We start from the raw sequence: 17,502 nt of genomic DNA, 5'->3' as shown, positions 1-17,502 counted from the left end.
TTCAGTGCCTTGAAGGTTTCCCCCTGCCTTAAAAACTAAATAATGTCAAGGAAGTGTGTATGCTATTGAGTCGTCATGTCTTAAGATTAGCAACAAGTATTCCGATAAAAAGGATTTCCAAACAAAGCTTTGCATTTGTTTGAAGGTAACATTTAAACCACACTGAGTGACCTTTACTGAATTCGACCACCGGCTATGTTTGGTTATTGGGGGGAAAAACCCTTTTAGACATTTACACGGCATGTCAAATGAACGTAACAAACTTTTAAAAGTTCTGTTTGGAGAGATCAACATGCGAAATCAGAACCCTGCCGATCAGCACTGGCGAAGCGCTTTCTGGATTTCAAGTATTTCCTGGAAAACCCACATCCAACCGCCTGGGATTCTTCAGAAGCCCAGCCAAGAGCTCTCCAGGGGTAGAGCCGTAATGGTGGGCAAACGCAGCCAGAAACGCAGCCCTCCCAGTGCTACAGATCTCCTGTCGCAAAATCTGCAGCTGTGGGCGGAGAGAGCTTGGCTATTGTCCTAGGAGTGGGGGTTAAGCAACCGGGGGCTCTCCTTATGCTGTGGACTACAATTCCCAACAGTCCCAGACCGCCTGGCCAGTGGTGAGCCTGGGCCAATCTGGCAGGCACCAGGTTGCCTTCCTCTGTCCTCAGGCACACCCTCCTTTCTCACAGGGCCTCCCATGATCCAAGAGTGGATCATGCCCCAGAACCCCTGAGCGGTCCCACGAATGTAAGTCACCGAGGGCAGAACTGGATGTGGCATTTGCCCTGCTGTTTGCCGTGCTTGATCTTTTAAAAATAAATGGCCATTTGGCTGAGCTCGATCCGAACTGTGGTGTGTACGTTGGGGGGGGGGCTTTAAGTCTTTCCCCCCACCACAGTCCTGATGCAATCCCCCCCTCCAAGATCTCCTAATCACCCCTGGAACAACTGTGACCAGAGCAGGGGAAACGGGTTAAAGTGGCCTTTCCTGGACCTCTCGGTCACTGATCCAGCTCCCTTCTCAGCCAGCTATTGATTTTTTTAAAATAACAGATATGCCAGAGCAAACTGCATGATAAATTCTATTTCCAGTTTGGCCCCCAGTTAAGTGGGAGCGGAGCAGGGGTATGGGACATCTTATATGGGCTGCCGTAAAGGTTCAGATATACACCTGTTTGGCCCAGAAGTGTGGGGAAGGCAACAGCAACCCTTAGACTGCAAGATAAGGAAGGATAATTAATAATAATAATAATAATAATAATAATAATAATAATAATAGCGTAATTGATGAATAAAATAAGGCTGTTCAGGAGGAGGGGAAAGAGAAGGTAAGGGTCAGGGCGGGAGGGTGCGTTAGAAATCCAAGACCACGAAAGACAGTTAAAGCAGGCACAAGCCTTGGGGGAAATCCTGTTGCACGGGGACGGAAAGAGGATTTCGAAAACAGCATGGAAATAAAAGCAGGATGGAACAGCGGAAGTACAAAAGTGAAGGAGGGGAGGGGAGGGGAAGGGAGGAGAGGGGAGTTGCGGGGAGGGAAAGGGATGTCACCACAAATTGTGACTGCGCTGCAAGAGGGCTCGGGGTACCAGGTTGGGGGGGGCAGAGGAGAGAAAGGTCTTACGTTTTCTTTTAATGCCAGTTCCTCTTTCTCTTTTTCGTTTGGTTGAAGGAAAGTGCTTCTGAATTAGTGAGAGAAAGACGCCTCTGAAAGTCAAGATGCAATATTTTATTCTAGCTGCCGCAGGGGAGCGAACCGCTACTGACTGTACAAAAAAGGCGAAGGCATGAAAACAGACAGAACAAAATCAGAACAGTTTGGGGCGGGGCGGCTGGTTAGCAGGTTCGAACCTTCTGTGACAACAGGCTGTCGTAGGCGGGCAATGGGACACCCGGGCCCTTGACATCACTTGGCTATGGCACCCCATTGGCTGCGCTGGTGTGATGTCACAGAAGGTTCAAGCAGGCTAACGGAAGGTTGCGGCAGGAGGAGTGTCAGCTCTCCAGTGCTGGGATAACTGGGGAAGCTGGCTTAGGCGGGGGAGGATCTACAGATGGCCCACCGTTGAGGGGACCAAGCACAGTTGCTGGAAGGGGGCTTAGGAGGTATGTGGGCCCCGGAGGCAGGAGGGGATGTGTGGTGGTGGAGGAAATTTACACAGGACCTTGAACAACTGTGGCAAGGAGCTTCAAGGGCTGTACTTGGCACGTTGTTTCAAATATATATCTGTATTGGCCAGAACTTTGGCCCTGATCCATCCTTGCTTTGCTCTATGAAGAACAGTTAGTGTTCCCCGTAGGAAGAGGAGGAAGGTACAGAGTAAGCAACAGGCTGCATCACTTACACAATTGTAGCGGGGGGGGGGGGCACCTAACAGCAGGAAGAGGGAAAACCAAAAAATAGAATGCCAGACATGGCACTGGGTGGTCTCAGTGTAGATGATTTGGAAAATACAGGGATTCTGTGGGATGCAGAGTCCCATCCCCCCACCACAAAAACATGCCCTCCCGTAGACACACAGCGGTTGATGAGGAAGGCGGTGAGAGCCTGGATGACAACCAAGAGCAAAATCAAAACAAAAATGGACAGTGTGGATGTGAGATTGACCCAGCATGGGTTCAGAGGGATGTTTAGGAAAGAGGGAACAGGTTGGGAGATGAAGGGAAGGACCTCCGGGGAGACACCAGGTCATGTCTCCATGGCATACAGCCCCCTCCCCAAGTAAATACTGTCATCATTACTGCCCCCGGCACCTGGGGGAAGTGGCCCAGACAAGATGGCTACGGTGACCAGGCTCTGAAAAAGCTGGGCACTGCAAGGGGGAAACCATCCCAAATACAGCGGCCTCATTGGATAACTTCGGAGTCTTAGGGACGACACCGCCACCCCGCGCCCCGTCTCCAGTGAGGGGGAACGCCAGAACTCACTCAGCAGCAGACACAAAGCAATTCAGGTGCCCCTCATTCTCGTCCAGGACTTCTCGGGTCCGGGCCTCACCCGTCGACTGCAGGCCGATCACGACGCACTGCAAAAGGGAAACAGAGGGATCATCAGCTGGGAATTTCCTGCCTCGGGGGAGAAGGTGGCGGTTGGATGGTGACTGCAACGTTCCCCCCTCCCTCCCACTGCTCCTGCCAGACAATATAAAAAACATAATGAAACAGTGTAAATTCGTTACAAAATCTAACGTCACGGAACACAGGCCAAACTAAAAAGCAGTAGCCGTGGAAGATCAAAAAAGCACTACCGTGGCTTTTTGGAAAATTGAATGGCTAAAAAACCTGGGGAGAATAAAAAAGGCTTCACCAGGAACTGAAATGAGCACGATGTAGCTGCCAGGCAAGCCTCTCTGGGAAACTCATATCACAAACAGGGAGCCACCCCCAAAAAGGCCCTGTCCTTAGTCATCACCTGCCTCAACTCATACGCAGGGCCTCTGAAGATGATGTTAGGGTCTGGGCAGGTATATATGGGAGGAGACGATCCTTCAGCTAAAGTGAAGCTGTTCAGGGCTTTACAAGTCAGGACCGACGCTTTGAATCAGGCCCAGAAATGGACTGGAAGCCGGCGCAGATCCTAAAGCACTGGCATAATCTGTTCATATCAATATGGACATGGAAGAATGGGCTCCAGTGACAGGAAGCCAGATTCTGGCTGAACATCAGGAAAAACTTCCTAACGATCACAGCAATACAACAATGGAGCCAGTTACCTAGGGTGGTGGTGGGCTCTGCCACACTGGAGGCCTTCAAGATGAACCTGGACAGCCATTTGTCAGGGATGCTCTGACTTGGATTCCTGCATTGAGCAGGGGGTTGGACTAGATGGTCTTACAGACACCTTCCAACCCTACTAGTCTATGATTCTATGAACCAGTCCCTGCTAATAATTTCGCTGCTGTAGTTTGGACCAGCAGAAACGTCTGGACCGTTTTCAAAGGCGGCGCCATGTAGAACGCATTGCCATAACTCAGGCAGGAGGTTACAGGAGCGTGGATAACTGTCGCTAGGCTCTCTGTCCAGAAATGGTCGTAGCTGATGTATCGGCTTAAGCTGATAAGAGGTGCTCTGTGCCCCCAAGGCCACCTGGACCTCCGATGACAGCGCCGGATCCAAGAGCGCCCCCAAAGAATGAACCTGATCCTTTAGGGGGAGTGCTACCCCCTCCAGAACAGGTTGAACACCACTCAGCCAGGAAGACAAACCTCCGTCTTGTCTGGATTGAGTCTCAGTTTATTGGGTCTCATACAGTCCATTACCGCACCCAGGCACCAATTCGGAACACCCACGGCCTCACCTGGGTTTGATGGAAAGGAGAGACAGAGGTGGGAGTCAACGGCATATTGACGATGCCTCGGCCCACATCTGCAGATCACCTCTCCCAGACGTTTCAGGCTGAACTGCATGGGTGATAAAACAGAGCCCCTGTGGACACCCAGAGCAGAACTGCCAAGGCACAGAGCAATAATCCCCCAGCACCACTTTCTGGGATCGGCCATCCAAGTAGGAGCAGAACCACTGCAGTGCAGTGCCTCCAGCTCCCAGCCCAGACACCCTATCCAGAAGGTTGATGTTACTGAAAGGCGCTAAGAGGTCCCAGAGAATCAAACAGGGTCACACTCCCCATGTCCCTCTCCTGGTAAAGGTCATCCCACAGGGTGACCAAGGCAGTTTCTGTTCCAAAACCAGGCCTGAAGCTCGACTGAAAAGGATGTCGATAATCTGTTTCATTTGTGCATATTTGGAGCTGACTGGCAACGACCCCCTTGAGAGCCTCGCCCAGAGAGGGCATGTTGGCAACCGGCCTATGGTTGTTAGCATCTTCCGGGGCTGGGTCAGGCTTCTCTGGGAGTGGCCAATTTCCACCCCCTTTAAAGAGGCTGGTCCCATCCCCTCTCAAGGAGGAATTCCAACCTCCTTGACCCAGCCAGAAACCCCTTCCCTATTAGCCATGAAGGGCAAGAGAGCCAGTGTGGTGTAGTGGCGAGAGTGTTGGACTGGGAGTCGGGAGATCCGGGTTTGAGTCCCCACTCGGCCGCAGAAGCTCACTGGGTGACTTTGGGCCATCCAATCAAACTAGGCCAATTGGAACTGATGACTGGGGAAGCATTCCGGGGCTGGACAGGGCCAAAGAGAAAGAGGAAGAGATAAGGGCAAATGGGGTGGGGCAGACTGGGAGCCCGGGCCCGAGATTCCCTGCCCCGGCACAGCAAGATGTGCTGGATGCAAACAACATGATTTCCCCAAAGGTTGTGAGGACAGGTCCCAGTGTGCAACCAAGGATTCTGTCCTCTTTCGCCTCAGCCCAGATCGCAGCAGGCTGCAAACCACCCGGAAAAGCCCTTCTGGACAACATGGAGAAGATGCAATTAACTCCCTCTTTGCCACCCTCACCACCATGGTGAAGGAAGAGAGAGAGAGAGAGAGAGAGAGAGAGAGAGAGGTGTGTGTGTGGCAGAGAGAGAAAGAAAGAAAAGGGTGTGGCAGAGAGAGAGAGAGAGAGAGAGAGAAGGAAGGAAGGAAGGAAGGAAGGAAGGAAGGAAGGAAGGAAAGAAAGAAAGAAAGAAAGAAAGAAAGAAAGAAAGAAAGAAAGAAAGAAAAGGGTGTGGCAGAGAGAGAGAGAAAGAGAGAGAGAGAGAAAGGGATATGGCAGAGAGAGAAAAGGGGGTGGCAGAGAGAGAAAAGAGGGTGGCAGAGGGGGAGGAGAGAAAGAGAGAAGTGGTAACCCATCTATGTTTGGCTCTGGCCCTGTTCATCGCTGATATGCAGCCCCTGATAGCTTACCCACGCAGGAATGCAGCCCTCAACAGAAAAAAAAGGTTGCCCACACCTGGTTTAGAGTTACATCCAAATCAGGCCCTGTGGCTTTTTCCTCTCCTAACAAGCCAGAATCGTAAACCAAGGAACAGACCCTGGACTTGCGATTCTGGCTTGTTCAGAGAGCAAGAAGCCAGAGAGCCCAGGTTCAGATACAACACTAAACATTTTCAAAGAATTTTAACAGCCCCTTGGCATCTTGCTCCAGCTGCTGGGCACTAGTCAGGATGAGCTCAACAGTCACCTCCCCTCTCCTCAGCTCCAGGGCTAAGTGTTCTAAGGAACAGCAATTTATCGTTATCTACTTATCAGGTCTCTGTCGCAACCTGAACACACTTTTACAGTCAGCTGCAGCCACGAGAGCGCAGATGGCGACACGGGGCGTGGAATTTGGCAACTTGGCTGCTTGACACATGAATGAGAATCAGCGATAAGAGGGAGAACATCAAAAAGGAAACAGCCATCCCGCCCAGAGAGATGCAAAACCCAGGAAAGCAGCACAGCTAAAACCCAAGAGCAGGCCAGTCAAGCCTATCGTACAAAAAAGCCATGGAAGACACTTGGTCTTGAATGCTGGAGTGGGGAACCAGTCGCCCTCCCAATGTCGTCGGACTCAAAGTCCCCTCAGCCACAGCCAGCCTGGAAGAATGGGAGTTGTGGCCCAGCCACAAGGGAAAGAAAAGGTTGCCCCCCCCCAACGCGATTCTAAAAGTTTGTAATGGTGCAGCCCGGTGGGCCCCAGTTGCCAGGGGTGCTTCGCAGGGCACAGAAATCCCGCCCCTCGGCTTCAGAGATTTCCAGAGGTGCTGGCCGCACATTGCCTCAACGTCCTTATGGACAAGAGATTTGCCTGTTTATATCAGGGATGAAGATTCTGGATCAGGGCCAGTTCCCCCTTCCTCTTGACTACTGCTCATGCAGCTGTCAGGCTGAGAGCTTCTGTGCCCATTTTAAACGAAGGCTGAGATTTCCCATCGTGCCACGTGCTTGCGTCAGCATTTCCGCCGCCCCCCTCCTGAAGGAGAGCCTTTGCCGGGAATCAGTTCAACTTTGGATAGCTGCTGGAATTTGGATCCTCTGCCTTTGTACAAAGACGGGGCAGGGAATGCAGCCATACAGAGGGCACCCCTGCAGTTTGGCGCACTGCCATGCGGCTGTTCACATTTTACCTTGTCCTTGCTCAGCTCCTCCTTGGCCAGTTCGACGAGGCGAGGGACTTTTGCAGCGATGCACAGATACTTGAAGAAGCGCTGGTGAGCGGACCAGAACTGTCCCCAGAGGGACTTCCGGGACTCTAAGCCGATCAGGTCCGCAGCTTGCTGGAAAGCGACCAGGGCTTTTTCCCACTGGAGACAGGAAAAGAGAGTGACGGTTTTCTTTCATTTCTGCTTGCTGGCTGCCATTTAGCACCCGCCAAATTGGAACAGTTGCATTTATTTATCTAAGTCACAGTCTGCCTTTCCACCCAAAAATGGCACTCGAGGCGGCTTCCAATGATAAAATCCAGATTAAAATTCTTTAGTGAAACAACATAAAAAGAAATCAATTAAAAACACAATAATCGAAGAAATAAACGGCACCCAACCCACAAAAGCCCCCTCTGACAAGAGACACGCCAAAGGCCTGTTTGAATAAAAATGTCTTTGCCTGCCGGCAGAAGGACAGCAGAGAGGGAGCCAACCTAGTCTCTCTTGGCAGGGAGTTCCACAGCCCGGGAGCTGCCACCAAGAAGGCCCTCTCTTGTGTCTCCACCAGACACGCCTCTAATGGAGTAGGACCGAGAGAAGGGTCTTCCTGGAAGATCTTAAAACCTGGGTGTTGGAGAAGGAAATTTTGTAATGGGAGGGGGAAAGGGACACTGTTTTTCTTTTCCACCTTCCGGAAGCCATCCCCTCTGTGCTGTATTAGCCATAAAGGGCTTGGTACCTGCATGCATACTGGAGGTGGGGGGAGGTCTCAGGAGAGTGGGAAAGAGAAAAGCTGTCCTTTGGCATTTCGGAGGGGCAGGGAAGGCAGAAAAATGAACAGAATTGCAAAACAGTGGAAGAGCCGCTGTCCCCTGGGACACTAAAATACACAGGACACTAAAAGACTGCTCCTTGCCAAAGAGCAGATGCAGAACGGTGCTTGCAAAAAACAACAGGGCAGATGACTTGAGTGAGTGAGCCAAGCCATGCAGGAGGGCCAGAACAAAAAAGCAGCAAAGGCCCTGGGTTCGAACAAATAAAATACCAGAAGTCCTTAAACAGGGCAAGGGCATGCGTTCTGAAAGGTGCCAATGAAATGTATTATTATGCCTGCTGCTAGGATTGAACCCAACACGTTTCGGAATAAAGTGCTCCTTTGACAGGGGCGATCTCACCAACCCAACCCATCAGAAACAGGGTCCGCCAGCATCCAAAGAGGGTGGCTATCTCCTCTTACACCATCAGCATATCTAGAATTTGGGTTGGCCAGGTTGCCACTGGTGTCCGTTCTGAAAGAATAGTTTCATCAGCATCTCCCGAGAACACATTCCCTTCTCACATTCCGGCGTGGGGCTGAACGGAAACCTCACCAGCCGGGCCGCCTTATTGTAGACGAGCTTATAATCCGGGTCCAAGGGAATCTCCTCGATCCGGAAGGTGACCCCCGAAAAGCTGAGCTGCCGTGCAATGTACATCCCGCTCACTTTCATGTCCATGGCGACAATCTCCATTGCCCCAACGCCCCTGCAGGGAGGACCAGAGAAGCACGTGAGAACGAACAATGGCTGGACTCCGGACTCCCCATCGGGCCAATCACAGGAAGGCTCCAGTGCTGGTTTCAGGAGGACGATGGGAGTTGAGGGTGCCAGGTCTGGGATGGCGAGGTTAGGGCTTCGTCGGTCAGAACCAGCCCCTTGAATTGCACGCTATATACAAGCCGAGGTTCCTTGTCCCTGATCTCAATCGATAGAAGCAACATGAACTGCGAGCCCATTCCTTTGCGTGGCTCAAAAGCCTCACAAGCCACCCTAAGCCACCGGGATAGGGAGGGATACGATTAAAAGGAAGAAAGGAAGAGACACAGACGACGCCTCCCACCGCTTCCGCAAACGTACCTCTTTTCAATGGCATGTAGGAACTCGTCGAATGACCGGAAAGGAGTCCCTTCCCCCCATATCCCAAGCCGGCTCATGTAGATCATGTTCTTTGGCTCGGAGGCACCTGCCAGGGCGGGGAAAAGCGCCAGGGGGCTCAGATGTGGGAAGAGCGCGGCGCAACCCAGGGGGATCCAGAGTTCTAACTTCTCCCAACTCCTCACGCGCTCTTGTCCCCATCTGCCTGCCCTTATATTCGATACCGCGCCCCGGCTTCTTCCTTCTTTCGCTCAGAGCAGCCTTCCAGGGGTTGGGGACTCCCAGGCAGCAGGGCCAATGGGAGCTGTGACCCACAACGCCTGGAGAGCGGCTCTTCCCTGGTCCTTGCCCCCCTGCCTACACGGCAGTCCTCATAGTTCTGGATACTTTATTTTGAGGGGAGGACCATAGCTTGGTGGTAGAGGCCCTGCTAGATGCACCCACGTTCCGGCTCTGTGTAAAGCAGCATCCTGTGTTCCTACAGAAATCGGCCCTCTATTCAGAATCACGAGGACTAGAATCTTACTCCGTTTCTAGGGGAAAACTGTGGCTCGGTGGGAGAGCCCCTGCTTTGCGTGCAGAGGGTCCCAGGTTCGATCCCCGGTAGCATCTCCTGGTGGGGCTGGGAAAGAACCCTCGAAGCCCCCGCTGTCCGAAACCCTGCCAGTCAGTGCCCGTAACCGTTAGCTCAACGGACGAAGGGTGTGACTCAGAATAAGGCAGCTCCCAACATTCCTGTTTCAATCAGCCCTTTATTCGGAACCACGAGGTTTAGGAAGAGACTAGCAGCATCTCCAGGCAGAGCGAGGAAAGAATCCCGCCTGAAACCCTGGAGAGCCGCTGCTGCCAGTCAGCGTCGGCCATGCTGGGCTAGGTCCCCATGTCCTCGAAGCAGCGGCCCCAGCCCCCCATCCTGTTCTCACCTGTGGCACTGGCGTAGACGACCCTGGCGAGCGGCAGTTTGTTCTGCAGGTCCAATACTGCTTTGCCCATCTTGGTGGAGCTGGCGTTTTTGGCTTTGTGGCATTCGTCAAACACGATCTGAGCGCGGGGGCTTTCGTTAAGGAGACAAGGCAGGCAGGCAGGCTACGAGATCGGAGGCCCCAAAACCAAACCGTTTCGAAAGCACGTTTGGGGGGAGTGAATAAAGGCCAGAGGCCAAACGGAGGATGTCCGGACAACACTGAGGGTATGTGACAGCAGCTGGAAGAACCTTAGTTTTACTTGAAGAGGGGCAGAAGCGAATCGCTCATTCAGACTTATTCCAACTGGGCACCCTCCAGATGGGTGAGACTACTACTCCTATCATCTCCAGCCAACATGGGCAATGACGGGAGTTGCAGTCAGACATGTATGGAGAACGTCTAACTGCCCGATTGGGGAAAAGCAGCTCTAGGTGCAGGGCTACAGGACACGAAACAGTGATTCAACTTGGAAATTGGACAGAAGAGGATTAGAAACCAGAACAGGAATGGAACGAACCTCAGATGGGTTAATTCCCACCCCCTTCTAATTCAGATCTCTTGCTCTGGAGGAGACATCTCCTCGTTTTCAATGTTTCGGGCTTACCCTGACAGCCAGAACACGCCACTGAAAACTATGAGGACTGGAAACTTGCTTCTCTTTTAAAACACACATACACCAACCCTTGAGATGTGCAGAAAGCCACATTCTGCAGCAGCTGCAGGAGTTTCATCTCATTTTCTGCCTCAGCGTGCTACAGACCAAGAGTCCATTCCTCTCACTTGGCTCTGGATTATTCCATTCACTATTAAAAAAAGGCCACAAAACACACACAAACTGCCTGGTTTAGCTTTGTTTAGATGCTATGGCTGTTTTTATATATTTATCTTTTCCTGTGTTGTTTGTTTCTTGTATTGTATTTTATCCTATTATTTTAATTAGTTAGTTAGTTGTTTAGTTATTTATTACATTTATATCCTGCCCTTTTTCCTCCTTAAGGAACCCAAGGTGGTGTACATTCTCCTCCTCCTCTCCATTTTATCCTCACAACAACCACCCTGGGAGGTAGTCTGGGCCGAGAGTCTGTGACTGGCCCAAAGTCACCCAGGGAGCTTCCCTGGCCCAAGTGCGGACTAGAACCCAGATTGCCCGTGTCCCAGTCCAACACTCTGACTGCTACCCTACAGTGGCTGTTTCTCTTTTGTTTTTTCCACAGTTTGTATTGTATTTTGTTCTGTCACCTGTTTACGCAGTGTTTCATTCTTTGTGTGGTTTGCAGTCTGCCCAGAGAAGGTCTGTTCTTGGGCGGACTCAAAACATAACCAATCAACCCATCTCCCTTAGGATACAACACCATCGAAATCCTCCTTGCACCAATCCAGAATCTGCTTCAGCCGGGTCCTGTGCTGGCCCCCTGCTTGGCTTTCACCGATCAGGGCGGAGTAAGTGGCAAATAGGATTCCTTCCGAGGTAGCTGTGTCTCCATATTTAATCTATGGAAGGAAGAAGAGATGAGGCTGGCTGCGGGGACAGGGGGACTCGGGGACAGCAGCGTTTCCAGTGTAGCCAGCGACAGGGCAGGTATTTGCACCCAATTTTTTTTAAAAAACGGGGCAATTTGGAGGCAGGTCACACATTCCATGCTGAACGATCACATGCAGGTCAGCCTCTGTTGGCCTCTGGAAAAAGGAACGGAGATAGCAACCTGATCTTTTTTTAACAGAGGCCAAAGATTTGATGGAGAACCTTCCACGTCAAGGCTGCGGGCCAAATTCAGTTTTGGAGAAGCCTACCTGGTCCTCCAGGATCCCCCAAAGGGCCCCCCCATCTCTTTTCCCCAAACTGCCTATCATTTGGTGGTTTCCTGGCTGTTGTGTAGTTTTTTCCCCCATGCAGAAAGGTTGAAATGCCTCTCTTAGGGGGCTTAGTAACTGGCCCTAAGAGCTTTTTTATTTTATTATTTTTTATTATTAAATTTATTAATCGCCCATCTGGCTGGTCACCCAGCCACTCTGGGCGATGTACAACATACAATAAAAACAGTTTAAAACAATAAAATTCTACAATAAAAACATTTTCTAAAATACCCTAACCCACCCCAAATGCCTGCCTGAACAACAGCGTTTTTAATGCACGACGGAAGCTCATTAAAGAGGGGGCATGACGGAGTTCCCTAGGAAGGGAGTTCCACAGAGTGGGGGCCACCACAGAAAAGGCCCTCTCCCTCGTCCCCACCAGTCTAGCTGTCCTGGCTGATGGGACAGAGAGAAGGCCATCCAAGGCTGATCTTGTTAAGCGGCCTGTCTGGTGCTGCTGGAGGCGCTCCTTAAGATAGGCTGGGCCGGAACCATATAGGGTTTTAAAGGTCAAAACCAACACCTTGAATTTGGCCCGGAAAACAACTGGTAATCAGTGCAACTCCTTCAGCACTGGAGTGATGTGATCTCGCTGGCGGCTGCCTTTAATCAGGCGAGCTGCTGCGTTCTGTACCAGCTGCAGTTTCCGAACCGTCTTCAAGGGTAACCCCACGTAGAGCGCATTACAGTAGTCTAAACGAGAGGAGACCAGGGCATGTACTACCAATGGGAGCAGATGGTTGGGAAGGAAGGGGCGCAGCCGCCATATCAGATGGAGTTGATACAGTGCTGTCCGGCTCACAGCTGACACCTGAGCCTCCATGGACAGCTGGGAGTCCAAAATGACCCCCAGGCTGCGGACCTGGTCTTTCAAGGGTAGCCGTACCCCATTCAACACCAGGTCAACATCCCCCAGCCTCCTCTTGTCTCCCACCAAAAGTACCTCGGTCTTGTCAGGGTTCAGCTTCAGCCTATTCCTCCCCATCCAGCCACCCACCATCTCCAGACATTTGGACAGGGATTCTACGGCCAACCTTGGTGAAGATTTAAACGAGAGGTAGAGCTGCGTGTCATCCGCATATTGATGACACTGAACCCCAAACCTCCTGATGATAGCCCCCAGCAGCTTCACATAGATGTTAAATAGCATCGGGGAGAGGATGGAACCCTGTGGCACCCCACAAGTAAGTGGCCACGGGTCCGAAACCTCCTCTCCCAGTGCTACCCTCAGGTACGTGCCGGAGAGGAAGGACCGGAACCACCGCAATACGGTGTCCCCAATGCCCAACCCCTCCAGGCGGTCCAGGAGGATACCGTGGTCAACGGTATCGAAAGCCGCTGAGAGGTCGAGGAGAACAAGGAAGGAGCATTCACCCCTATCCAGAGCCCTCCTCATATCATCTACCAAGGCGACCAAGGCCGTTTCTGTCCAATGCCCAGGCCTGAAGCCCGACTGGAATGGGTCTAGATAATCAGTTTCTTCCAAGTGTGCCTTCAACTGCACCGCCACCACCCGCTCAATCACCTTGCCCAAAAATGGCAGATTTGAGACTGGGCGAAAGTTGTTCAAAACTTGAGGATCCAAGGAGGGCTTCTTTAAGAGCAGTCTTATCACTGCCTCCTTGAGGGCTGATGGCATCACTCCCTCCTCAAGGGAGGCGTTCACCACCGCCTTGATCCCCTCACCCAGTCTCTCTCTGCAGCTCATAATGAGCCAAGATGGGCAAGGATCAAGTAAGCAGGTGGTCGGCCGTACCGATGAAAGCACCTTGTCCACTTCATCAGGAGGAAGAATCTGGAACCGATCCCACAAAACCGGTTTGCCACAGGCCGCCTCTCGCTCACTAACTGTATCCACAGCGTGCAGAGTAACACACCTAATCTGGTCAATTTTATCTGCAAAGTGCCTTGCCAAGGCCTCACAGGAGGCCTTAGAATGCTCCAGTGATTCCGGAGCCACAGGACCGACCAGGCTCCGGACCACTTGGAACAGCCTCCTGGGACAGCACTCTGCAGACGCGATGGAGGCAGCATAATATTCCTTTTTTGCTGCCTTCACCGCCACGTGATAGGCTGAAGATACAGCTCTAGCCCATGTCTGATCGTCTTTGGAGCGAGACTTCCGCCACCGGCGCTCTAGCCGTCTCACCTCCTGTTTCAGAGCTCGTAACCGCGGACTGAACCATGGTGCAGTCCAAGCCCTGTTCAGGGGGAGAGGGCGTTTCGGAGCCACCTGATCTAATGCCCCAGTGATTGCGGCATTCCAGCCACCCACCAGGGTCTCGACCGAGTGGCCGTTGGCATGCCCCAGAGAATCCCCAAGCGCATTCAGGAATCCATTTGGATCCATAAGACGCCTGGGGCGGACCACTTTAATGGGTCCTCCACCCCTGCGGAGGGGTTGTGGAACCGAGAAGTCCAACGTCACCAGATAGTGATCTGACCATGACAAGGGGGGGGTGGATATACCCCCGACTTCCAGATCACTCCCCACTTCTCTAGAAACAAACACAAGGTCTAGTGCATGACCGGTTACATGGGTGGGCCCAGTTAGAATATGGTGCAGCTCCCAGGAGGCCATGGTCTCCATGAAGTCCCGAGGTGCTCCTGTGAGGATGGCCTCCGAATGTACGTTGAAGTCCCCCAACACCAGTAAGTTAGGGGACTGTACACGCACATCAGAGACCACCTCAAGCACCTCGGCCAGGGAGTCAGTCGTGCAGCAGGGTGGACGGTACACGAGCAGAATCCCCAGACTGCCCTTCGGGCCCAACCTCCAGTACATGCACTCAGCAACCTTGGTCACCCGGAGAGGGGGTCTGGTGAAGACCAAGGACTCTCGATAGATAACAGCCACTCCCCCTCCCTGATCCCCAGCCCTCGCCTGCTGTGCATACGAAAATCCAGCTGGACACATGGCTGCAAGGGTTGGAGCAGCAGCCTCGGCCAGCCAGGTCTCCGTAACACATGCCAGGTCTGCACCCTCATCCAGGATCATGCCATGGATGAGGGAGGTTTTCCGGGTAACAGACCTGGCATTGCAGAGCAGCAAACGAAGGCCAGAAGATGGGGTCACGCCTCCCCCAGCCATCCTTTGGCTCTGGACAGGCCCGGAGCAGGGGACAGATACTACACATCTCTCCCTTGTTCCCCTTACCTGGCATGGCCTGCCCCGCACGCTCCGCCAGCGCCTGCCGCCCAGCCTCGGTATCTTCTGGCCCCCAACACTCCCCCCACTGCCTCCATCAGGCGGACACATGCCCCCTCGCTCCCGCCTATCAGGCAGGCTACCCACCCCTAAAACCACAACAAAATCCCCCAAGAAAAAGAAAAAACACACACACACAACAATTAAACAATTAAAGCTTTCAGTTGAAGCTTTCAGTTTCAACGGGCGGGTCACTTTGGTATTTTGGGCTCTGCCTCTTTTCCCTCTGGCTCCGCCCTTTTTGCCTTCGGGCCCACCCACCGGTGGAATGAGGCACCTGAGACCTGTTCCCAAACGGAATTTAAAATTCCTCAAGCTCAAAGAGGTTCCCCACCCCTGACCCACAGGCACAGCTTTGCTCCTGAAGTCTACACCAGCGGTGTTGAACCTCTTTCAACCTGAGGGCTTTCAGAAAAAGCTCTCGGGGGCCGCAGTCCAGTGGTGGACATGGCCAAATGCAAAAGGGGTGTGGCCAAAGATACCAGCATAGTTGACCTTGAAGCTCTGCCTGCCAGCAACCCAGTCTTAGGAGAAGCATCTGAACCTCTGAGGATGGGGGCAAAACACACAACCACTGGGAACCCCCTGCCAAACGATGTTTTCTCCTCTGAGGATAGTGAGAAGGAGGAAGAGGAGGGAGAAGGAATTCCGTACCTTGTTTAAAGCGTGAACAGGGATGGTAGCTGCATCGATATCCTTCAGGTCCCTCTCAGCATCATACTTGAGATCATTTGAGGCGCTGAACCTAAAAAAGGGAAAGGGGGCAGAAAGAGAGGAGGGGATTACAGACGAAGTGGCCATATATCCACTCAGCGTATCTGTCCAGATAGCCCAGCGTTCCAGCGTCTCAAGCAGAAAAGGGTCTTGAAAACAGGGCCGCTGGCATGCAAGCTGGAGTTCTACCAGTGAACATGGCCCCTTCAGGCCTGACAAACAATCAGACTATGTGTCCCTCCAGTCGAATTCTCCCTCTTCCAGCTGTCCACAAACTGATGCTCGCCAGACGTTACGGACTTCAGCTCCCATCAGCCAATGGGCAGGAACGCTGGGAGGTTTAGTCAAAAACGTCTAGAGGACAAAAGGCTGGTCTACTCCAAATAGCAACAGCACTTACTAGTAGTTTTTAAAAGATGTTGCAAGCCCTCTTGAACACTCTGCTTAAAATGTGAATGTGGGGAATAAATAAGATTAATAGTAATAACATGGTACTTTTGACTATTTATTTATTTTTTATTACATTTCTATACCGCCCAATAACCGAAGCTCTCTGGGCAGTTCACAAGCTCTCTGGGCGAGTTCCATCAGGCTAAAGAGGGTGAGAAGGGAAGCAGGGCTAGTCTATCGGCTCCACTGAGACAACGGCTGCCCTGTGCTCCTCTTCTCCCTTATCCATCACCAAACACTAGACATTCTATCAGGCTACCTGCCCTGTTTCCATCCCAGCTGGTCGTTGTAAGAACCGTAACATTAAGAACTGGTGTATGCATCTGCTTTTTTCCTACTCCCTCCCCATCCGTTCTTCCTTTCACGTTGCGTCTTTCAGAATATAATCCTGAGAGAAGGGACTGTCTTTTAAAATTATTATTACTGATCTGTAAGTTGCTCAGGGAGCCTTTTGGACCAGAGAGCAGATGCCGCTGCGCTTGTGTCCTGCTTGTGGGTTCCTGGTCAACTGCTGGTTTGTTTGTTTGTTTATTTATTTCATTTCTATACCGCCCAATAGCCGAAGCTCTCTGGGCGGTTCACAAAAATTAAAACCAAACAACACACAATAAAACGATTTAAAATATATAGAACATTAAAACCACAATATAACAATACAACCACAATAAAACCTAGCAGCAGTACAGGAGTTTAAAATACAGATTTAAAACCGCAAAGATAAAAATTTAGAAAGCTAAAATGCCTGGGAAAATAAAAAGGTCTTCACCTGGCACAGAAAGGAGTACAATGTAGGCGCCAGGCGAACCTCACTAGGGAGCTCATTCCAGAGCCGGGGTGCCACAACAGAAAAAGCCCTCCTCCTAGTAGCCACCCGCCTCACTTCCTTTGGCAGGGGCTCACGGAGAAGGGCCACTGATGATGATCTTAAGGTCCGGGCAGGCACATATGGGAGGCGGCGATCCTTCAGGTAACCCAGCCCCAAGCCGTTAAGGGCTTTGAATGTTAACACCAGCACTTTGAATCGGGCCCGGAAATGGACTGGCAGCCAGTGCAGCTGGAAAAGTACTGGCGTAATATGAGCTCGCAGGCCAGTCCCTGTTAACAATCTTGCTGCCCTATTTTGGACCAGCTGAAGTTTCCGGACCGTTTTCGAAGGCAGCCCCACGTATAACGCATTGCAGTAATCCAGACGAGAAGTTATCAGAGCATGGATCGCTGTAGCTAGGCTATCTCTGTCCAGATAAGGGCGTAGTTGGTATACCAGCCTAAGCTGATAAAAAGTGCTCTGTGCCACTGAGTTCACCTGTGCCTCAAGTGACAGTTCTGGATCCAAGAGCACCCCCAAACTACGAACCTGATCCTTTAGGGGGAGTGCAACCCCCTCCAGAACAGGTTGAATATCAC

The 17,502-nt window shown here is 51.8% G+C and overlaps 1 protein-coding gene across 3 annotated transcripts in view; it reads right to left on the bottom strand.

Moving 5' to 3' along the window:
• SBNO2 (strawberry notch homolog 2) overlaps positions 1–17,502 on the bottom strand; it is a 116,543-nt gene that overhangs the window by 23,867 nt on the left and 75,174 nt on the right. For all 3 annotated transcript variants that reach the window (XM_084825941.1, XM_084825939.1, XM_084825940.1), the window contains 8 exons: positions 15,589–15,679; positions 11,220–11,363; positions 9,831–9,948; positions 8,890–8,995; positions 8,365–8,518; positions 6,977–7,153; positions 2,919–3,016; positions 1,615–1,697 (listed from right to left, as the gene is read on the bottom strand). In XM_084825941.1, the coding sequence (XP_084682067.1) occupies positions 1,615–1,697; positions 2,919–3,016; positions 6,977–7,153; positions 8,365–8,518; positions 8,890–8,995; positions 9,831–9,948; positions 11,220–11,363; positions 15,589–15,679 (971 nt within the window). The remainder of the gene's footprint in view (positions 1–1,614; positions 1,698–2,918; positions 3,017–6,976; positions 7,154–8,364; positions 8,519–8,889; positions 8,996–9,830; positions 9,949–11,219; positions 11,364–15,588; positions 15,680–17,502) is intronic.

The sequence above is a fragment of the Heloderma suspectum genome, chromosome Z, assembly GCF_057233095.1.
Source record: "Heloderma suspectum isolate Gila_16-S chromosome Z, 16-S_ref, whole genome shotgun sequence".
Lineage (NCBI taxonomy): Eukaryota > Metazoa > Chordata > Lepidosauria > Squamata > Helodermatidae > Heloderma > Heloderma suspectum.
Note: the sequence above shows the minus strand (reverse complement) of the source record. Positions and strands in the feature narration are given on the sequence as shown.